The sequence below is a fragment of the Oreochromis aureus genome, linkage group 12, assembly GCF_013358895.1.
Source record: "Oreochromis aureus strain Israel breed Guangdong linkage group 12, ZZ_aureus, whole genome shotgun sequence".
NCBI lineage: Eukaryota > Metazoa > Chordata > Actinopteri > Cichliformes > Cichlidae > Oreochromis > Oreochromis aureus.
This window is the reverse complement of record NC_052953.1, coordinates 19,207,927-19,231,493: the sequence shown is the minus strand read 5'-3', so window position 1 is coordinate 19,231,493 and position 23,567 is coordinate 19,207,927. Positions and strand designations below refer to the sequence as shown.

Below are 23,567 nucleotides of genomic sequence, written 5' to 3'. Positions count from 1 at the left end.
TTCATCTGTACGACTAAAGTAAAGGAAGACTGAAAGCTCCTGGTCTCCCATATTTACTAGCATTTCTAATCTCTTGGTTATTGGCAATAAAACTTCAGCTTTTCTGAATATATATATCAGCCTGACAAAAATAGTTATGATAAACAATCAGATGTCAAAAGATCACTGATGAAGTCCCCTTAAAAGGATCTGTAATCTGAGAAAAAGAGGAAGAGACAATGCCACATTAAAATCAAACATTTATTGTTCATTCATGTTACAAGGAAAAAAACCCACCAATATCTTTACTAAAATATATTAATAGATCTGAGCGTATAAAGACATTTCATACAGAGGAAAGAACAGAACCTGTAAGACCCTATAAGAAAAGGCTCCCAGAGGCAGCGAGGACTTCAACACCTTGATATCATACAATTACTAAAACCTAAATCTGCATATTCAGCCTGAAAGAAGCATTTGATAATTAAGGACACCTACAGCCAGTATGTGTGTGTGAGCACTACAGCATCTATTTGACATAATATCCAGGATCTCTGCTAGTAAAGGGGCATTTAAAGACATGAGTGTAGATATAAATAATTTGCACACTCCTATACAGACTGTACGTCTCTACAGGTATCATTCAATGCATTGATACAGCACTATTCAAGGCCTCTGAGACAATCTTGTATTGTTGAGAAAGAAAGCAGTTTTGCACAGGACATGAATGGCGTCCATCGTGAAGGCAAAGCTTGGAGGTATGTTAAATTTTTGAAACGTGGACGCAAGCGATTCCCCCAGTTTTGTGTTGTTTTTTTTTAAACCCACCACACCACAAATATTATACAGTGTACGCTGAGAAGACTGATGTGCTCTGTGACAAACATCCAAAACAGCGAAAAACAAAACCCAAAACAGAAAAGAAGATGATCAAATCTAACAATCCTACAAGTTCAAGATATGCTGTCGATTTGTGGTCAATGACAAGGTTTGCATTTTAAAAAGCAGGAGTAGTGTTTAATGGTTTAAAGAGAAGAAAAAAATACTTTAAATACAACCAAAAACTTTATCATTTACCTTTTGTTCTCGATGCCTAATATTAAAATTAAAATAAAAACAAAACAAATAAAAAAAAGACATCAAACATCAGGCTTCTGATTCATTTTGGCAAGAAAAAAAAAAGAAAAAAAAAGAAAAGGAAAAACAAATAAAAGCAGGAAACGGAGACAATGAGAAGCAGGATCAGAGGATTGTCAGCATGCAACTTAAAGGACGTGCAGGTTCACAAAAAGGCCGTCTTCCTCCTCCTCAGTCCAACCATCCCTGTTAAGTGCTTCTTATTCTTCTACTCAGGCATCTATTTAAACTGCACCAAAGAGGGGAAAAAAAGAATAGTTGATATTCAGAAACAAGCCACAATTTCATTTTCTAAATCCAGCAACACCAAGTGGATCACATTTGATGTATGAGATTTTGAGCGCACCACATTCAATGAGATTTGTTTTCCTTGAAAAGCTGATGTATGACATGATAATATACCAATCAGACACATGCATCCCTACTGTGAGCAATAATCTGCAAAAAAAATGACAAATTAAAACTCACACTGTATCCAAATTGATTTTTGGGTGGGATGTTGGGTTTCTGGGCCAGCGGAGGTTTCTTCACGAGACTGGGCTTTAAGGGTTTTGGTGACATGGTGACAGGATTGACCAGCGAGGTGGTTTCACCGTTCCCCTCGGCAAGCTGGTCCAGAGGAACTCCGGCTATCTCATAGTGCTTCTTCCTGAGCTCGCCCAAGCGCAGACGCTCATTGTCTAGCATGCTCTCCAATTCTAACACTTTCACCTGAGGAGAGGGGAGAAAGAGTGAGTGAAAAGAGATTGAATCTCACTAAACTCGTTATGAAAAGTTCACAGAAATTTTGCTGAATGTGAGATTTCCACAGCCTCACAGTCAGTAAATATCAGGCGTGCATGCTTCAGTATGCCCCGTGACTAACCTGTGACTCCATTTCTTCTTTTTTCAGCTTAATTAGCGACATCCCAGAGAAGTCCATCGTATCTGCACATAAAAGGTGGATGAAACAGTCATATTAGATCCTCATCAGAGTTTGTGATGGTCGGTTGCACACGTCAGACTCCACCCACCTTTGTCCTCCAGGTGCTCCTGGCCCGTCTTTGTCGAGGCCACCACGTTAGCTGCCATTTCATTCACGTGGCGAGAAGCCTGCTGGAGTTTTGTCAGCTTCTTGCTGTGGCGATCTGCCTTAACCTGAGAGCACAGGAGAGTGTTGCATGAGACCAGATGACACTGTTTGAACTCTAAAGCCACAAAAGTCAGTATTTTGAATCCATCCATTTTCTAACACTTATCAGGGTCCAAGTTGTGCCATCTACACCTGCCACCTCCAACAGCTTCTCGAGAGGGACACCATGGTGTTCCCAAACCAGCTGAGATGCGCAATCTTTCCATCATGTGCCCGCCCCATGACCTCCCTCTGCAGGACATGCCCAAAACACTACAGTGGCTCTACTCTGAGTCTGTATTAGATGAACTTCTTCTCCTACTATGGCTGATGAAGCCTGTGGGGTTTATGTGCCAGAGTGATGCCAGGATGCTCCAAGGCAAACTGGTTCAGGGTGAGGGGCTTGATAAAGATTCAGAAAACTTCCATGTTACTAAAAATAAATAAAATTAACCTCCCGCCCAGGACAGGTTTACTTTTACCATTTGCTTTTTTGGCTTTACTTCATAAGGACAGTAGAGACTGTCAGGAAAGCAGAGGGAGAGAGAGAGAGGGGAAGACATGCGGCAAAGGGCTGCGGGTCGGATTCGAGCCTGGACCGGCCGCTCTTAGCCATGCCGCATATGGTCGCCTGTTCATCCTACTGAGCTAAACTGGGGCCCTAATATAAAATCTTTAACCTTTGTGTACATCTTACCTTTGAAGCCGCCACCAGCTGCGCCGTGCTTGCAGCAATCTCATGAGAGCAGACGATCAGCTCCTCATATTTTCCCGTGTGCAGCACCACCTTATCAGCAGACTCTCTGTGAGAAATCGGGCAAACACACGACATTAATGCTTCAGCTTATGACAGGCTACACTTCCTGTTAAAAGGTCTTAAATGGATACTCAGAACAGCTGTGGATGCACTTCCTTTTGCCCAAACGGTGCAGACCATTTGCTTGAAATAAGAATCATCATTAATTTCAGATGCAAAGAAATTCAGTGAGAACTTACACCATCTCCGTGGCTCCCCATCCCACCGCCTTGGCAGCAGAAATGAGTCCCTCTGTCCAGCGAGAGTTTTTGGCATAGAACTCCCTAATGGTGGCTGCGCCCTTCACAAGAAAAACACCAGCACCGTTAGCCGATATTTCTGAATGGAACAGAGCGGCCCACTCTCATTTCAGAAACACAAAACAAGATGCCACTTTTGGATTCAAAGTGAGAACAGTGTGACTCACCCGCCCACCCTCGACAATCTCCTTCTGCAAGTCGGTGGATGCTATGACCAGCATGCGGATGGCCTGGGGGAGGCGGAGGAGGAGGATAAAAGCACAGAATAAGACTAAAGGAAGGTAAATGTTTAGTTGACTGGATTATTCAAGAAAAGAAGTGTAGTACATATGGTAATGAAAGAGATTAAAGCACAGTACCTTCATCAGGTCTGTGCAGCTAAAGAGGATCCTGTAAGAAAGTGGGGGGTGGGGGGGCATAGAGAGTTAAATGGCTTTGGTCTTTAATAAACATGGTGATACTGATAAGAAAAAAAATATGATCTGAAGATGATACATCTTCTTATAAGATTGCGTTTAATGAAAAAACAGGATAAACAAACCTTTCATTGACTTCCAGTTTAACTCCTGTGGTGTCTTTTCGTGCCTGATTCATCATTTCCTAAATGTACAGGGAAAAAAAAAATTAGTACACTGCAGAGTTTAAGTCAGTTCTTCACAGATAACATTAACATCTTCAAGTTAGAGTACTTACGTCGATCCTGCGGACTGCTTCCTCAATAGCTGCAGATGTTGCAGCCATCTCCTTGTCGACCAGGTCTCCCAGCTCCTCCTGACGAACGTCCAAGCCCTTTGGCCGCAGCTCCTGGAAGGTACAAGCGGAATCGTTTGGAAAATAAGTCAATAAGACCAGAAATAATATTTTGTTTGTAGCACCTACACTGGCGAAAACTGGAGCCTGAAGTAGAGCTCAGTGGTAACGTGTATGGTTGGTTATATGGCTAATAAGGAGTATAACTGAATAACTCTTTAAGTGTTCCCAAAGAAGCCAGGTGAAAACTGAAAAGATTACCACGTCTAAATAAAACCCCCCAAAATATTATGTATTATATGATCATACCACAGACTGGATTTAAATGATCATAAAAAATGTTTAAAATCTTTCAGATTCAGGAGTTGGCTGGTTGACCTTCTTGTGGAAGTCCGTTTTTTAGAGTGTTAAATAGTCCATGTATCAATAATCCACCTGAGTTTTCTACATTCACTCTGCCTTTAAACTCAGATTGCTGACGTACATCCTTACCACTTCCTGTTTTTACCTCAAACATGAAGATGGATCATTTAACAGTGTAAACATTGTAAAGTGGCCTCATCCTCTGGCTTATAGGAATGATGCAGTATGATAGCAAACTGACATGGTGTACAATATTAGGGCAAAGCAGTAATATTTTTTTAAATGTCTGCAGTTGTGCCCACAAGCAGCACGCTCTATGGCAGCTTCCCGTGCTGTTCATATCTCAGATGGTGAACCAAAAGGCTCTTCAGGCTCAGTTAAATAGTTCCTCAAAGCTTTTGAGTACATCCTTCCCATTAAATACGTTTTCCCTCACCTGACCCAGGTGTAGGATCTTCTGTATGATTATGCGAATGGTGGCTGGGTCTGCCTTCTGTAGTGTGGCCTTGGACTTCATCTCCCTCAAGAACAGCAGACTCTGAGTGCCGCAGCTTCGGCAGTTCTCCGTCAGTTCTGCGGGGCGTTGGAGATTATTCATCAGTCATACTTTTGCATCGTTTATGCACCAACTAGCTCAATTCTAACATGTACTTAAGGATTAAAGGCTTGCATCTCAACATATGGTGTGGACAATAAACACATTGTACTTACAAAAAAAAAAAAAAAAAAATGCTAAGAAAATAGCCAAGAAAATATTCCTTACTGTCGGCATGGTCAGTGGGTGCCATGTGTGCAGTAGCGCTGCCGTTAACAATTGTGTCCGCGGTCAAGTGAGAGAACTGGGTCAGAGATCTCAGCAGCGTGCCAGCATCTGGTTACAAGATCAGACAGTGAGAGGGCAGCAGGCCATATCAACGAGGATTACCGAGCAACCATGAGGTCAGCAGGACCGAGCCAAATCGGAAGCGGAGAGAACTCACCGCTCATGTTTCTCAGATAATCTGCATGGCCCCTTTTCACTTTGTCGATGGAGCCAAGTGCAGCCTCCGCCCGACTTATGAGGTAATCTGTTTGGAGGACAGCAAAAGATTAGAGGCCCCTTAATCTCTGAAACAGACATATCAATATTTATGCATGTGGTCAACAAACTCTGCTGTTTTAATTTTTGAGCACAGGAATCGGACCTGGAGAGCTGGTGCAGCGTATATGGAGGGGATCATCCAGCTTGGCAATAGCGTCTTGGATGATGGTCTCAGCTTCTGTTATAGTTCCCTGCAGCAGGGCAAACTGCTCCTCCAGAAGCTTCTGCTTCATCATCTCCTCCTGACTTGTCTACATTTATACACACACAGATTTACATACAGGTTTATGGCACTATTAAAATATATAAAGCATGCTGTTGGAGAGCTAGATGTAAATGTCTGTGTACAGCCACAGTGTTTTAGTTACTTTCAGAAATAATAGTTCAAAAAGGCAGCAGATGTCGTCTTTATTACATCAGGATTTCTTTATATTCACATTTAATTTAGCATCTTTTTCATTGCTTTAACTTTGTGCTGACTTTACCTTACATTTACTTTACTAACCATGACTGGTCCAATTATTGTCTCTCTGCTGTAATTTATCTTCTGAGCATCAGCCTATAGCTCACCTGTCTGTACTTTTGCTCAGATTTTAGAGACTTTATAAGTAGAATGTTTTTGTGATATTCATACTCTTGTTACATCAAAGGGCTAGAGACCGGGTGGCAATCTCTGCTCACAATGGAAAAATAAATGCTCCCAAACAGTCTGAGGAGTGGTTGTTGGAGGTTTCTGGCTATTGCTAGGTGAATTTAGTCTGTCGCATTGCTGCTATTATGTGGTTGCCACTGTTGCAGCAGTAATAGGGAAAAAGCAAAAACCTTTACTGCGGTAGAATTAGATAATTAGATGGTCAAACTTTTATCCAGCAGCTTGTAAGGCATGATGTGTTAAAATTCTATAACTGTATAGAAAACCAAGGCCATTTCAAAACCTCAAATCTCCAGGTGTGCAGGTGTAAATGTAACCATATAGTACAAATACAATGGACTGACTGCTGCATTTCTGGGACATTTATTTATGATTCGGGTTGCTTTTGCAAACAGGTTTAAAATAGCACTCTGCAGAGACTGCTGAGCTTGACTCTTGTGTGGTGACTGACCTTCTCCTTCAGTTTTCCCTGCAGCTCTCCCAGCTCCCTGCTGGTCTTATCTCGCTCCTGCTGAAGCGACGACTGCTGCAGCTGCGCAGTCTGCCGCAGTGATGACAGCTCAGCCTCCTTCTCGCTCACAGACCGCATCAGACGCTCCTTCTCCGCCTGCAGAGCTGTCATCGAGCTGTTCATGTGCTCCGACGTCTGGCAAAAGAGAGAGCAGTGAGCAGAGCCCTGACAGGCAGATGGCTCCAAGTGTTGGAGGAAAAGTCCAGGCGGTAACGTGCAGCACGCCTCCAGCCTCCAGACAGAACTGACGATTAAATCGAGATGAGTTAGCTAGACGCCATGAAGGTTACCGCATGCTCACCTTCTCGCTGCTCTGCAGGGTCGCCTTGATACGGGTCACTTCTGCCATCTTCTCCTCCAGCTCTCTCTTCACCCTCTCCACCTCAAACCTCTGCTCTTCCATCTACAGTGACGGAAAACAGCATTAATTTTCTAAATGCGTAACTAGGGCTAACCTTGGTGTCTCTTTTCTGCTCTGGGTGGTTTCATTTTAGGCCTGCTTCCAGAACAGAATGACTGTGCATTAGAAGTTAGTGAAGGTTATTTCTGCCTGTACGACTTACTGGGGCTCGCCATGGGGAAAAACAAAAAACACAGAACCCATTCTAAGGTCACCTAACCACATCTTTATTCATATATACTGAGGTGTTAAAACTCCTCAACATGGGAGGTCATCTTTATGGGGAAAAGAGCAAAAATACCACCAACCTTCATGTCAGCTTCCTGCTTTACCCGATCCATCTCGAAGGTCAGCTGCTGTTTGGTTCTCTCTACTTCCTCCTGGGTCTGCTGGGTTACTGACAGCATCTTCACAGTGTCTGCACTCTGTCAGCACATTAACACACTTAACGTTACAACCCACAGCCAGACGCCGACATCTAATTTAAAGCCAGCACCTCTGGACTGGTCTGCGGTCTGTCTGTACCTTCCGAAGCAGCTCAGCATGGCTGGCCACCAGCTCTGTGTGCTTCTCCTTCAGCTTATTGTACCGCTGTTCAGTGGCTTGAGCCCTTTCTGTACAGACAAGACCAAGGAGAAAGATTTTTTTTTAAATTTTTCGTTCATGATTGCAGCCTCTCTGTATGAGAGTGTTAACTGTGACTCTCACTTTCAGCCTCGATGAAGGTGGTCTGTAAGCTCTCGTGTTCAGTGTTGCGGCGGCGAGTCGCTTCGAGCTCCATGCGCAGCTGTTCATTTTCCACCAGGGCTCGTTGTTTCTGTGCACGCTGTTCTTCCAGCTCTGCCTCCAAACTGTTGATCTGGGATTTGAGCTGTGTGATGTAACGCTGAGCCTACAGGAGGAAGAGACATGAGCATGTTTACATTAAAAAAAAAAAAAGTCTCAATGCCTATTATATGTGAGAATCTTCATCCATTCCATCGCATGTATTTATATTTATATCGGTTTGTGCCAGCTAATCTCCTCTTCCAGACTTTTTGCATGAAAGCTGAAGTTGATCTGCAACTCATTCAGAAGCTACTTGCCACATTCTACATGTCAGAAGAAGTATTCACATCCTCCCAACACATGACCCAGATTCTTTCGCACAGAGCTAACCAAGTCCTGTACTGTCAAACACAGACAGACGCACACACAGAAAACTGTTTAAGTCCATGCAACAGGCCATTCAGTCTCAACAGCTCTTACCTCGCCTTTCACCCTCTCCAGCTCTGCTCTCAACAGCTCGAGTTCCCGCTTAAGGGTTTCAATCTGGAGGTCCCTGCCGGACAGAAAAGAGTCACATTCAACGAAACTCCCGACACCAAATAATCAATGAAACAATGAAGGCGCACAGTTAAAAACTGACTAGCTCACCTGTCGTCAAAGCCTCCATTTGGAGGTCCGAAGGTTTGATCAAATATGTCCACTTGCTGAAAGCGGGAATCAGTAAATGTAACAGACAGCTCACACAGCAGTATGGTAACACCTGAGTACTTGAGTGGTTGTGGCATGCCTTACCTGGGGCTGAGCCTGTACGCTGGAGGTCGTGAAGCTGTCGACCTCGATGAGCGGCTCCGGCTCGTCATCGTCATCATCCTGCATCTCCGGTTCATCCTCATTGGGGATGACCACCACTGGCTTCACGTGTTTCGCCAGTGAGGCTGCATGCAGGAAGTTAGGCGGGGACTAAGAAGAGAAGACATCAAATTTTATTTACAGATTTCTGGAAATTTCAGACCGCAGATGTCAGTAGGGGGTCTGTGATGAAGGTGTTGACGCCCCAAAATGGAGGCGGTCACTATCAACATCCTGCCTCCCCTCTTCTCCCAGCGTTCTTACTTCAGGCAGCTTGGGGATCTGGATGAGTCTCTTGAAGAAGATCATCTCTCTGGCTCTATTGAAGAAGTTCTTAAGCCTGGAGGACAAAAGAAAAACAAGCTTAACTTTAATATTCACCTCATATTTACACACAATAATGTAGCACAAAAACAAACAGACATGTGCTGCACATACTCTGCAGGCTCCATTCTCTTCTTACATTTGATCACTTTGTGCTTTATAAATAGCTTTGATTTTGTGACTTTGTTACTCGACTGTGACAATGAATGTAATCTGTGACAAATAAACCCTGGAGAGCTCCCTCTGAACCTTATGGCTACTGAACATAACATAAATGCGTCTGTGTCACCACCTGACACAACAAAGGGCGGGGGGGATGGGATGCATTTGCATTAGTTCAAAGAGCTGCGGCGACTGGGAGCGGCAAGATTAAGTTGCAAGCTTCCACAGGTATTAAAAACTTTTAATGCAGTCACCCTTCTTTACTCATAGCCACCTACTTGTGGAACTGGTCGTGGAAACGATCACGATGTCCTTGCAAAGTATCCGCAGGGAGACCTAAAATTGATGAAATGGTCCAAGCATGAAAATCATTAAAGTCACAGAACATTAAAAGACATTTGATTAATGATGGGTAATAATAATCGTCCTTACAGGCGTGCAGCTTGAACAGCAACTTGACAGCAAAGTGGTAGAGGTGACTGCAGTCCTGGATGACCTGGATCAGCGGAGCCAGGCGACACTGGCTTGATGTGAGAGTCGTCATGGCGAGGGACGAGTTGAGCTGTCGGAGCACTGATAGAGAAGAGAAAAAAAAAAGAAAAAAGAAATTGCTACTTAAATATTTGGCTGCATTTTATTTTGAAAATTCCTGAGTTGGATGTGCTGCATTATATTTTTCCTGGATATGACTCAAAGTCTATTGCGGGCAACCACATTTTGTTTACAGCAAAATTCTGTTTACGGTGTTGAGATGTGTTGCCGGACCTCCACCCTGCAGGGACTGGGAGGATCATACCATTACTGCTAAACTGGAGGAAGTTGCTTAATGTCTTCTAATTGCAAGCATTTCCTCACAAGTAAAAAACAAGAAAAAAAAAACAAACAAAAAAAAAAACAATGGCGAGTTAAAACTGAGCCAAGAGTAACTGAATCCACTTCATGGAGAAAACAAACTGCAGCCTGTGAAAACAGGAAGACTGAGAGCTGCTGACAATCCTTTTTTGAAAGGCTCTTAGCTTTTGTGCATTAATAGATAATGTCAGCAGGCAGCAGCTCTCAACCTCGACTCAGGTTACACCTCCTTGGAAGGACAGAGGGGAGGAAAGGTGGGACGAGTTTGTTTTCACCTGTCTCGGCCAGCCGCAGCTCTGCGTCCATGTAATCAAACACTTCCACAGAGAGCTGGAACCTGCAGGAGAGAAGTTGATACCTTTGTTAGACTGAAAAGGACGCCCACTCAAACTACGACCCTGCGAAATGACACAGCAATCAGGCATGTCTGTTTATTTTATTAACAAATGCAGCTGACAGCAGTATAAAACTGAGGAAAACAAGGATTTAAGGCTACAAAGGCACCTAAAGGTCCCTTTAATATTATGAGACTCACACATTATTAATGTCTGTTCCTGCAGCGCGCTCCAGCCCTTCATCTGAGATCTCCAGGTTTGCTGGGATATCTGCATGCTGCAATGAGGTGCAGTTTTATGAGATTTTAGCTCCAGGTGTAATGCAAATGTTGTTGAATTATCCATTCACATAAAGTGCATGTAAAACATGAGTGATGCATTTACCTTTGCATGAAACTTCAGTTTTATGCAGAGCAGCTTCGAGTAGAGAGTCACCAGCTGTCCGTATCTGTCGTGGAGGTTGCCCTGAAAACCCCAAGGATTGAGAAGAGCATGGGTTAACCGGGCGAGACGCATTTTTGAGTTAATTCATCATTAAAAGAGCCAAATGCAGCCAAATGAACAATGCAGCAGCTATAAAATATTCAACAGAGAGAGGCCAGTGCTTTTGTTTCACTTTAGAATCAGAATACTTTATTAATCCCTAAAGAAATTATGTAGAAAGGAAATTAGCCATCTGTAGGGTAGACCGGCTGGCTAAAACGCTGGTACAAGAAAGCAAAAGTGTAACAATTGATGGCTGTTTAATGATGAAAGAGCTTCAGGGTGTCAAAAGCAGATTTCAGGTGGCATCATTTCTACCAGACAGAGCAATTTGTAGATGCTATTAGCACAAGGGCTTGCCACAGCCTGTATTAATTTGGCATTTCTTATTTATGCCCCATAAGAAATCACGATTTGTTTCTCCTCCCTATACTGAATCAATTTTGGTTTTTTTGTTTTTAAACCTTGTTAGGTGAATGTGTAAACCACTAAACTATTTAACAACACTAGATGAGCAAGTTTAAAAGGGAAAAAAACTTCATAAAACAGACTCAATCGGCCTTTTTAAAAAAACCAAAAAACAACAAAACTCTACAAAATTATGATTAGTTTCTGAACTATAATGAGATCCAAGGACTCACCCATATTTCTCCAATTTCAACCAGGGAGCTGTAATGTCTCATGCAGTCTTGTAGAACCTGTGAAGATAACAGGCTGAATGAATAAAAACTAAAACTTCATGTACAAAATTTTACTTTGTCGTAGAAATTATTCAAACAGTCACAGGTTTTAAAATTTTGCCTTAATTGAACTCCAGCGTCTGGCGCTTTAGGTAGTAACAGAAATGCAGAGGAGGGTACTTGGTGCCTTACATTGCGGTGCCCGTCTCGCAGGATTTTGTGCAGCACGTGGCAGAACTTCCAGCAAAGGATGGAGCTGTTGGGAAAAGTGAAGCCCAGAGCGTAGGACCAGAAGGTGAAGGCTCCCTTCTCCCTGTGAGTGCCCAAGATGATTCCTGTTGTTGTCTTCATTAAGGAAGCAAAAACCATCCCAGCACTGTGCCATTTAAAAATCCATTTATTTATTTCTGGTAAGCATTAAAGACACAACGATGAGTAAAATGACCCGCTCGCCTTGCATGTTAAGAAATAAACCGGTTTATTTTTGTTGAATTTATTTACTATTCCTAATGATCGGTTACAGCAATGTCTGACTTTTACATCCGAAACTGCTGTAGTAGATTTCCTGTTTTAGCCAATCTGAAAGTAGAATCACCAATCCTATTTGCAAGATATGTGATGACTTTTAAAGCAAGTGGTCGGTCATTTAGAAACATTAGATGTGTGTCTCAGAGGCAAAACAGCTGAGCAAATTCAACTTGAGTCAGATCACATCACGCACCTCTCCCCTCATGTTCCTGCAGCATATTTAAAATCTGTTTCTGTGGCCTTGTTTTGCTTCTAATAACATGGTTTCCAGCGTTATGATAGATCTGAATCAGCTCTATCTGGGATCATTACTCACTAATGGATAGCCACAAAAAGTCTCTCTGTGCCGGTTATGCTCAACACGAGCTCAGCTCACAACACGATGACTAAAACATCAAATGAAAAACAAAGCTTGAACAATCACAGAAATATCGCAGCCTTTTCTTGACCTTCCTGCTATTCAGGGGTTCCAACCTGCTCCTTGACCAGAAGCGTGACCAGATCACTCGACTTCTTAAATGGCTTCTCTAATTTGCTGTGCCTCATAAAAGTGACATGCCATCTCATATTTTCTAGAGTGTTTGCTAAATCAGGTGGTGTTTAATGCTTCTGTTGTCCATCAATGTCTCTTTTTCTTTCTTTTTCTTTTATTTTTTAAAATTTTCTGTAGAGGTGGTAACTACCATGTCAAGCCTGTGTGCATGCAAACAAGTCATTTTGTGGAGATTTATCATTGAGGATACGTCGTGCATGTTTCTCCTTCACAGGTATCTCAGTGGAATTGATGGCTTTGCTGATGCTGCTGAGCTGAAAGAAGCAGAGAGAGGTCGTTAGAGCCTGAACATCTTGATTCTCCACCCACACAAACATCAGTTCCATTTGCAGGACTTACAATAGACATAACAACATCATGCATTACACCTTAACCGGGAAGCAAAACAAATGATAACCAGTTGCACGGCATTGACTGGAATCAGAGGAACAGTGACTGCGCTGTGTACACAGTAATGTACTGATGGATTTGTGGCTCTCCTCTTTTGATTAGACTAATTTCAACCCAACCCGCTGATTACAATGAACTAAATTTAGCTCACAATTGGACAAAGGTCATCATAAAAGTGCATCAGTATGACTGCACCTCATGAACTTTCCCTTTGCTTTTAGTGTGATCTCATTTTTAATAAGATAATCCACGTTTAATGTTTCTGTGCCACCCGAGTGAGACAAGAAAACCACTTAACTTTATCATTGCTTTTCTGTGGGAGCTCAGATCAGAAGAGACCAACCCCACATGGAAAGATAAGGTCTACCATTACCCCGCTGATGAGGTGCGTCAGAGAGTCGGAGTGTCATCAGATTTACGGGACACAAAGCGAGCTGATCTAGAACCTGCTCAGCAGGTAAAGCGAACACCGCTGACAAAGGAGCAGGAAGGGAAAAACACACGGAAACACACACGGGATCTGTGTGTCCTGCTGGAGATTTAAGTATTTTAAATCAATCACGGGGAGAACACACAACCACTCAGTGCAATCATCATCACCTCCAGGTCTCGACAGTGGTTTCTGGATCATTTTCAAAGCAGTATTTGTGATAAAAATATTTCTCAATGGGCTTCATTTAAACATCATATTCTTATGCATTTTATTTTTTTACAATTAATCCCATCTGCAAATAAATTGGCTCTCTTAAAGTGACATTTATTATGATCAAAGGCCTATTAAACAATTTCTTTAACATGAGAGCTCAACCAAGGAAAAGACAGAGCTGCGTGGATAAGTTTACTTTTTCCCCTTTCCCCCCCACAGTGTGAGACGTGTGCTCAGCTGCTGTTTCGTGGTACATTGCCACTCACATAAAAGCATTTTTTCCCACGCTATCCAGTTACTGAAATGAGCACAGAAAGCCGCGGTCAAGGCTTTGCAAAAGTACAAGTTATGTAAACAAAACGGGCAGAAGCCCAGCCTGGATGAAGCTCAATGTTGTGAACTATATGATTTCCAGAAAAGCTTTTGTAAAAACAAACGAACAAAAACTGCAATCTGAAAAGACGTTACAAATGTGTCTGTAGGTGGAGCACGAAAATGCTTTACAGCAGAGCCAAGTAGAAGTAGCATCTTTGATAAAAATCACTGCTGACCATCGCATTTCCTTTCGGGAACAGGAAAGATTGAAATCTCTCATAACGACTGCATCGTGATCAAAGCAGAGTCTAGACAGCACAATTACACTGGACCAACTGTGATGCCAGTCATCGCTAAATTTAGGCTCAGAGGTGGCCCTGATACGAGTCAGCTCAGTGTTGGGATATGCATGTGAGAAACACAATGAGGAAAGGGGAAAAAAAAAAGGACACAAACATTAATTTCCAGACTAGTGTCCCACTGACGTGTCGCAATCAACCACACCTGCTTGTTTCTGTCAGAACATGCAAGCTCGCTGCAGGTTAGTGAAGTGGAGCAAACTGGAAAAATACACAATAGCTGTGAGGAATTTAAGATCTGGGAGGTAATTTGGATAAACATAAAAGAACACATATAATGCAAAGACACATCATCTTGTTTACTTGATTGGCCTGTTCAGTACCATCGAGTCCTCCTGTGCATTTCTGTCTCCTTTTCCAATGCAGGTTTTGAATTTAATCACTGAGAGAATAATTTAAGGACTCACACATGTCAGCAACTTCCTGGATGGAGACTGCAGAAACTTAATATGGATATGAGGTAATGTAACAAGTGGATAAACTTGCCTATGAAAAAAAAAAAGCCTGACGACAACAGAGTGCGAACACAGGACAGTGGTACGAAGGTCTTGGGTTCAGGAACAAGTCTGAGGCCTGTCTGTGTTGAGTTTGTTTCCCCCACAGCCTAGAAACATGCTTGGTGTTAGGTTTACTGGTGATTCTAACCATCCATAGATCTGGATGGTTGTATGTGTAATTCCTGCAACAGATCTGCACCCCGTCCAGGGTGTGCCTACGCCGTGCTCTGCATCGGCTCCAGCCCCACTGCAACCCTTGAATGGATAACCAGAGGAAAATGGATGCATGGCTAAAGTGAAACTGAGTGTTAAAACAACAATGTCCACTGCAGCCACTATCTGTACTTTTCTTACTTTTCCTGGTGAACTGTGCTGTCCCTCTATTCTCTGCTCTGGCCCACTTGTCAACCAGTCAGCATTCGACCGACATGCAGCATCATCCACATCAAGCAAGTTGCAGTTGGGTTTTTAGATAACTGCATGTTCGCAATGGTTGAAAACCGCTCTTAATAGACAAATACTGCAACACTGCAAACTGACTACTTCAGTACCATAAACTAAGCTTTGGGAAGTGGTTGTAACCTTTGCCAGATCAAGCATGTTCATCCATCTGCTGTTCTAACCCAGGAGGAAATAAGGAAGCAGCCGAAGGTAACGTTATCCTTCAGCTTTATTGTTATCATTACGGAACCAGCAAGCAGCTACAGCTAATAAAAGATCATGTTAGTGTTATGAGTCCTGTCTGTAATGTTATAATAGAAGGTGTTCATTTAACGAAAATTAATTTTCTCTAAAATCAATCTAATTTCTCTAAAAACAGTCTAAATTACCAAAGTGAATTCTATTTGATCAGGAATGAAAATATTAAGCCCAGTCACCGAACACGGGACAACCTGCTTTGTTTTTTGAATGCGCGCCCACACACAGAGAGACGGGCAGAGAGACTGGCAGAGAGACGGGCAGAGAGACGGGCAGAGAGACGGGCAGAGAGACGGGCAGAGAGACGGGCAGAGAGACGGGCAGAGAGACGGGCAGACCTTACAGTTATGATAATTATTTTTTCTCTCTGTCAATCAACTTTAAAAACCTGCTTAATTTTTTTGTCTCTGTAAAAATAGTACCAAGTATTTCCCGGAGTATCTGTATCGAGCTTAAAATTCTAGCATTATCACTGGTCCCCATCACATCACAGCTGTTGAATCCCACCACATTTGTATGATTTTAGGAGGTCGGCTTTAGAATGAGTACATTGTACAAGAGAAAAATTGGACACGCAGCTCAGGCACGTTCAATCACACCCTCCCTTTCATTACAAATTACCTCTCCTGATAGTAAAGCTTTTTAAAAACACAAACATGTGACCAGAATATACAGCAGAAGCTTAAAATAAAAGCCTTGATAAGACCCCGGTTGTCTAAAACACTGACCTGGAAAGTCCACACCACAGAAACATTTATGTTTTAAACCATAATCACGTATCAGTGGCAGCTCTGCTTTATCCAACAAAACATTATGAAAGCTCCTTTAATCTGAAGGTCGCCACCTTGCTGATCCATGCACACAACCTCCAGAAGAAGCATGGTCACACACAGGGGCTACTGTGGGTGAAGACTGAGGTTCAGAGTTAGAGAAGGGGTGTAGTAGTTAACAGGAGACCCTCCCTTCCCACAAACTTCTGACGCAAATTAACCACGAGTCCCTCGTTTACACGGTGCGAGTGTGGCTGTCTGTGCGACAATGAGGGGCTTGTTGGAGGAGGAAGGCCGTCAGCTGGGGTAGAAGATTGGGTTGGATGGGGGCCGCGCTCTGGCACACAGAGCCTGGCACAGAGGCCTCAACAGATGGCTGCTGAGCAGCGAGGCTGCAGGGAGACTCTCATAGTACATTCAGAAAGGCTGACTGTCAGAAAACAGCGAGACAGCCAACAGGGCAAGCACATGCTTTATACAGTTAAAAAAAAAAATGATAGAAGTACATTAAATGATTTACAGCCACAATCTTTACTGCAGCACTTTCTAAGCTGTAACAGGTTAGTACCAGTATACACACACTCGTAAATGCCTAAGATGGTTCGGACTCCAAAAAAATAAAAAAAAATAAAAAAAAATAAAAAAATCAGATAAATCATTAATAAAAATTGCATCTGGTAATTTCTGCTCGTCTGTTAGTCAACTGCAGCTCTTGTTAGTCAGCTTCTCCAGCTACCTGCATTTAAATTACTTTTATTTTAGTCCAATTTTCTTATTTAAACTGCGAGCGAGAGCTCCTTGTTTGTAAAGCTCTGCCTCTACCCACGGCACTAGGTCTCACTATCTAGCCTCACATCAGTCTACACCAAACGCTGCTACACAGTGATGCCATTTCCTTATGGCACGGTCAAGTCAGATGAAATCCAAACTTCCTACTAACGCAGCCATTCAGTCCGAGAGCTCCAAACATGCCGACACAGTTTCCTGGAGGCTGGTTGAGATGTGGTTAAACCCTCTGACCAGCAGAGAGGAGAAGTGAGAGGGAGGAAAAGCCTGGACTAATCCCCGAGGCCTGCCATAAGGTCTGCTGCCAGCTAGCATTACTACACAGTGCACACCCCAAGCACACAGCTTTAATACCTCCAACCTCATTACGTCTGAGCTTACCTGGTCGTCTCTGGCTTTCAGCAGCGTGTCCATGTGCTTGGACATCGTGGTTTAGATGAGAGTGCGTGAAGTTAACCAAGTCAAAGCATCAACACGACATCAGAACTGTTACACACTGGACTCAACGCCCTAAGGCACGAGCACTTATTGCTGGTTCTTATCAGCTTAATTCAACAGAGTGCTGCTGAGGATCTGGCTGACAAGGTCAAGCGCAGACGTGAACACAGCTCACGTCTCTTAGCTGAGGTTATCTGCAGGTAGAGTTAATGGTAACAAATCACATGACTGGCATACCAAAAAGTGAAACCAGGGTCAAAAATCAACCAAAGATTTCAGTGATTTTAAATATCCGCTCAGATCAAATGGCCTTTTTCTTTTGGTGTTTTATTAACATCTTTTGTTATCTTGTTTTATGACTGACTCCTTCTGCTTCTCCCACATCAACACAGGCAATAAATCTAACAGTAGTCCACATCATGTGTCTTATTTTGTCCTAACAGAAACGATTTACAGGGAGCAAAAGAAACACCATATCTAAAACAACCTCCCAACTCAAAAGCAAACATGAGGTTCATTTGATTTTTACCAAAGTTATAATCCCTCAGATCTGGTTTATAATTCACTATTAATGCATGAAAGTGGGAAATAAATGGTGGTATTACCAAATGTAACTGTACTGTCGGTCATGGAATCACCAACCCAAACAGCAGCATCAGTATGTGGTCCCCACCCGCCTACTCTTCAAATCCTCAGTTTCAGAGGTGCAGCCAATCAGAAGACAAGCCTGCTTAAAGGAAGTAGGGAAAGAGCTTAGGAGGATGAACTAAGCAGCACTCCATCCGATGTAGAGGAAATGAGTCTGAAATCCTCACACTCTTTAGAGGAAGCTCATTTCCACCACTTCTATCTGCACTCTCCTTCTTTTAGTCACTACGCAGAGCTCGTGGCCGTAGGTGAAGCTTGAACCGATAAAGCAACAGCTTTGCTCATCTTTCTCTTCACTACAGACCCGGTGCAGCATCAGTCTCCTACATCCTTCTTTCCTTCCTCATGAAGACAACTCCAAGATACTTAAACTCCTCCGCCTGGAGAAGAAACTAATTTCCAACCTGGAGTGGGCATGCCACTCATTTCAAGCTAGGAGCCACGACCTCAGACATTGAGGTGCCAACTTTAACCCCAGCTACTTCACACTGGACACCACCCGAGTGCAAGCTGTAGGTCATTGCTCAATGAAGCCAACAGAACCGCATCATCTGCAAACAGCAGAGAGGAGACCACCGAACCCGACTGAAGCTCCACAGCTGCGCCTAGAAATTCTCTCTATAAGAATTTTGAAGCCAACTGGTGACAAAGGGGCAGGCCTGGCTAACACCTACCACAGGAATGAGTATCACTTGTACACCTCCACAGGGAGGCTGAGGAATGTGAGCCCCAAACAGAAAGAAGGTCGACTTTAATGAATCTATCACCACAAAGTCCTTCAATAAGTCTACAAGTGGAGCAAACATGAATAGTAACAGCTATAAGGAAAACAAAAAGCCAGTAAGGCTCATATTTAGTTACCTTTAACAGGACTGGATGAAGTGGAGAACATGCATAAAAAAAAAAACTTTAAAAAAAGAAGTATGATGACAGTGTAGATGAATGAACTTCGAGTGAACAAAAGGGAAGAGAAGCTGCAGATATGGAGATCACTGGGTCATGACTCAGTTTTACATCTAACTGAATTATCTTTATTGCATTAAAGTAGCAACAAAACATACGCTGTTCGCTGAGCTCGGCCGGTAGCTCGTGATTCACATGCCGTTTATTAATATTAGTAGCTGTGGAACATAAATATAATGAAACCATGGCTCAAACATCTCAGCGCCAAACCATGACAGCAGGATTATCGCTACACTGTGTCTGAGATAGCATCGCTGGCCTGTTGTGAGTGAAAATATAAGGATGTCGCAGGCACCACGAGGGCTTGTTATGTAAAAATAAAGAATGTGCGCATTCTGCATCAAAGTCACTTCTTGTAATAGATTTTCAGGACAGACAAACAAGGCTGGAACTACTAAGGACCTAAAAAACTCAAACTCTAATTCACAGGTCACTGCATGTTATTAAAGTGTCTAAACAGCTAACCAAAAACCTTTTCATTCTCTCTACTCCCACTCAGTAGCTGAATTTGCCCTTTTCTACTCCCATCCCCCCTTTACCCTCTCCCTCTCATGGGCGCTTACTCAGGCAACAGGAGTGAGGGAAAGCAAACAGTACATTGCGCACACAAACACACAGGGCGCTGTGCAAGACTGTTCACCTTGGTACCGAGGTCGACATGAAAAGCCGAGACAGGAGGACAGAGAGAGAGTGGAAGTTTAAAAAAAATAAAAAGCAGCACCAGAGTAGCTTCAGTCTCTCAGCTCTCCCTGCTACATGCAGCAGTCTCTTTAACATAACAGGATTAAATTAAAAGAACACATTTAAGCAACACTATGCAACATTTAAAGCAACACAGTCTGTATAAATTGTATGCAATTAGCACACTATTTAAGACTAGAGTCCAGATTCCTCATTCTGCCAGGAGTTCATTTGCATTTTGCCTGGGCACGTTTGACAATGCAGCCGGAAATTTGCTCAACTGCTGCTTTAATTTTATTTATTTGTTTAACCTTTATTTTACCAGGAAAATACAACTCTGGAGATTAAAAAAAAAATCTCTCACAAGAGTGGCCAAGCCAAGACAAACAGCAGTACAATCAGCAGCGTACACACTGAGGAAGAAGTACACAAACTAACTACACTAAAACACAGCTGGTGAAAAAAACCCCCAAAACAATAAAATAAAGAATTTATAAACATCAGCGGCAATAAAGTCAGTCATCAATAAAAGTCATTGGCTTATACCTCATTTCTGATATGAGACAAGCTTTAAGGGTTGTAATAAATCTCCGTGCACCAGCATATGTAAGCATTGTGAAGATGTGCATGTAAATATCACCATCACTATAATCCAGCAAAGACATAAAGGTTAAGGCAATAAAAAGAACAGAATGGACTTAATGGTGAAATAAAGTTTCTCACTAGTTGCTGAATGTGAGATGTAAAAGAGAGACAGTGTCAATTATAATTCTTAAGTGCTTGTATTGAGATACTAACTCAGTTTCAGAGCCCTGAACTGTATGATCCCACTAAAGACTGTTTATACATAAAATAAATAACAGTGGCCCTCGCCGCGAACCCTGTGGCACTCCTCTAGTCATATTAAGTAACCTGGAAATGGACTCCTCCTACCTGCACACACTGAAACCATCCAGCAGCTTTTCTTTCTGAGGACCCCGCATTGAAGTCTTTGCGTTAAGAGTTTATGATCCCCACTGTGCCAAATCCCTTGACTAGACCTGATTATGCTGAGAATTTGAGCAGCTCCCTGAAACCCATATTTTACGTGCAATGCATCGTTTGACACAAAGGAACATAAACTACAAGTCTGACAACAATGCCTAGTTTTGAAAGCAAAGCCACACCTGCTTTTTGCCATTTGCTGTTCTGATCAATGACGCTAAACACTCACGGTAGTAAGGCTATATTTATTTATTTTACTATAATTAAGCAGCCCAGAGGACAGAGCCACAGTAGTCTGAGAACCTGAGCTCCACCTCGCTACACGTGCGTCAAAAGCAAATAAAACACTGAGTAAAACACACGCCCAGCGGAGGAAACGCTCCACTCAGTTCAGATAAAATAGGGCTGTAAGCCTGACCCGCCGGACAGCTGTTTGTTTAGTTACTCAACTCGCTTCGGCTCTTGTGTATCTGTGTTCTCCACCTGAAAATGTAGCTCCAGTGTCTCCAGGGCTTTAGCCAGTAACACACTGAATACACCAGTGCCCGGGTTAGCTCTTCGCCATGTATGGAACAGTGCAGTGGAGTAAGGCGCAGAAACCACAAAGCACCTGTTGTGTGAGGAATGAGGCCAGCCTTCATTCCTTCACTGCACACATTCAAAAGAAACTGAGGTGTTGTTGAAGGATAGTTTGTCAAAGGGTCTATTTTTCACGTTTTTAAAAAAAACAACAACCAACAAACAACCAACCAACCAACCGAAAAGTGGAGGTGGTTTAGAAAAAAGAAAAAAAAACGGGGAGGGAGATGCCTGTACTGGGGGAAAAGTGGCCAAACCGGAAGGACTAGATGAGCATGATACCGGGATACCAATGGACCGACTTCAGTGCGCAATGGCACTTTCAGTTTTTCATTATTGTGTTTAAATAGTCAAACCTACAGCGCAATGCCAAAGAGTTTGTCCTTATTTTCAGCTCTCAATGTTCCAGTGTTGGCCATATAGTCAGACACACACACACCTAGAGGGGGCATCCCTCATGGGGCCTTTCAGTGGCCACTGGTGAAGCTGCGACGGCTTCTGGGCAGTTAATTCACTCATTAAACATTTAATTTGGGGACAGGGATTGTGGCCTATCCGGTAGATATTCACTCATCCTCTAAAGCCACAGCAGGCCTGAATAAAACCCAGGTTTACCGTCCATCCCACAGCGGGCATTAACCCGTCGTTTCCCGGTGTCTTCCTGCATATTTACCTGCTGCTTGTCAAAATGATCCCTCTCCGCGCCGAGCCTGACCTCAGTCCGCTTGGATTTCACCCGTGTGGGTACATGACCTAAGCTGCTCATCCTCTAGTTTTCACTTCTTTAATTTTTACGATGATGGCTTTATTAAGAAACAGTCACTCCCCCTCTTTACGCAAAAAAAATCACCAAAAACGTCCAAATGAAAGCGAAGTGCAGCAGCGGTCTCCTCTTCTATGTAGACTGCGAGCTGTGAGCGGGGGTGCCACGGTCATCTCCAGGCTGCCGCTTCATTACTGTGATGCATCACGGCTGAAGGAGGAAACGCTAATGCGAGCAAATGCGGTGAGTTTGCCTCGCGTTACGTGGACGGATCCTCCCCCTAAGGTGGAGGAAATCATCTGCGCGTCCTCCGCCGCTAAAGTCATCCTCCCACATGCAGGTCGTTTTCTTTTCTTTTCTTTTTTCCAGCTGTAATGATTACGGCGCAGGTTTCACGTCGACCCTTCCCTTAAGACTGCCAAGTATGCGTTTTTGGCTCTTGCTGTTTTTGAGAGCCTGCCTCTCGCTCTCAGCCTCGGCACGGTGACGCCATTTCAATGACATCCAAGCCCATGAGGATTATTTCTAAATTATCTTTTAATCCCGAGAATGCGTCTGATTTTTTTAAGCAATCCAGCTGGGAGGACATAAAACAGGAAATTACAGTCAGATTAAGATGTGTTTTTGTAGATGCACATTCACATTTGCGGAATAAATTATTCCACAAATCAAATTAAATAAAACAAAACTGTTGGGCTTGTATAAGCAGGGTAGGTGTGAACCACCCACTTTCTAAGGTACACCAGTGTAAGTCAAATATTTAATCAGACAATCACATGACAACAACTCGGTGCATTCAGGCATGTAGACACACACTGAGCATCAGAATGGGGAAGGAAAAAGATTTAAGTGACCTTAAATGTGGCGTGATTGTTGGTGCCACACAGGTTTATCTGAGTATTTGAGTATTTCAGAAACCACTGATCTACTGTGATTTTTCCACACTGCCATCTCTAGGGCTTACACTGAGAAAATATCTAATGAGCAGAATTTTTCTGGGTGAAAATCTCTTGTTGATATGAAAGGCCAAACTGCTTTGAGCTCTTGGGAAGGAAAAGTATCTCAAATAACCGCAGTCGGCAGAAGAGCATCTCTGAATGCACAACATGTCAAACCTCGAAGCAGATGAGCTACAGCAGCAGAAGACCGCACTGGGTGCGTCTCCCATCAGCTAAGAACAGGAAACTACAATTCGCACGTGCTCACTAAAATTGGAAAAATGTTGCCTGGTCAGATGAGTCTAGATTGTTCCTGTAACATTAAAATGAGGAATTAGAAGTTTGAGTCCAACAGAGCACCTTTAGGATGAAAGAAATCCGCTGCAGCTGTGTGATGCTGTCATGTCAACATGGATCAAAATCTCTGAGGAATGTTTCCAGCACCATGTTGAATCTGTGCCATGAAGAATTAAGACAGCTCTGAAAGCAAAAGGGGTCCAACCCAGTACTAACGTAACACACACAGTTCATTTAAAA

General features: G+C 43.0%; 1 protein-coding gene across 1 annotated transcript; it reads right to left on the bottom strand.

Annotated features, from left to right (window-relative positions):
- Positions 1-221: 221 nt before the first annotated feature.
- Positions 222-22,470, bottom strand: hip1rb (huntingtin interacting protein 1 related b). The gene is made up of 32 exons (XM_031755322.2): positions 22,003-22,470; positions 12,765-12,828; positions 11,686-11,828; positions 11,455-11,511; positions 10,715-10,795; positions 10,531-10,607; positions 10,271-10,332; positions 9,576-9,716; positions 9,422-9,479; positions 8,922-8,997; positions 8,601-8,768; positions 8,457-8,512; positions 8,289-8,361; positions 7,749-7,932; positions 7,566-7,654; positions 7,349-7,465; positions 6,942-7,043; positions 6,581-6,775; positions 5,581-5,728; positions 5,377-5,463; positions 5,160-5,267; positions 4,833-4,969; positions 3,977-4,087; positions 3,825-3,883; positions 3,643-3,673; positions 3,451-3,513; positions 3,224-3,324; positions 2,925-3,030; positions 2,130-2,253; positions 1,982-2,043; positions 1,585-1,827; positions 222-1,345 (listed from the first exon to the last, which is right to left on the bottom strand). Exons 1-32 carry the CDS (start codon positions 22,093-22,095, stop codon positions 1,337-1,339), a joined length of 3,225 nt encoding a protein of 1,074 aa, XP_031611182.1. The 5' UTR covers positions 22,096-22,470; the 3' UTR covers positions 222-1,336.
- Between the last annotated feature and the right edge of the window lie 1,097 nt (positions 22,471-23,567).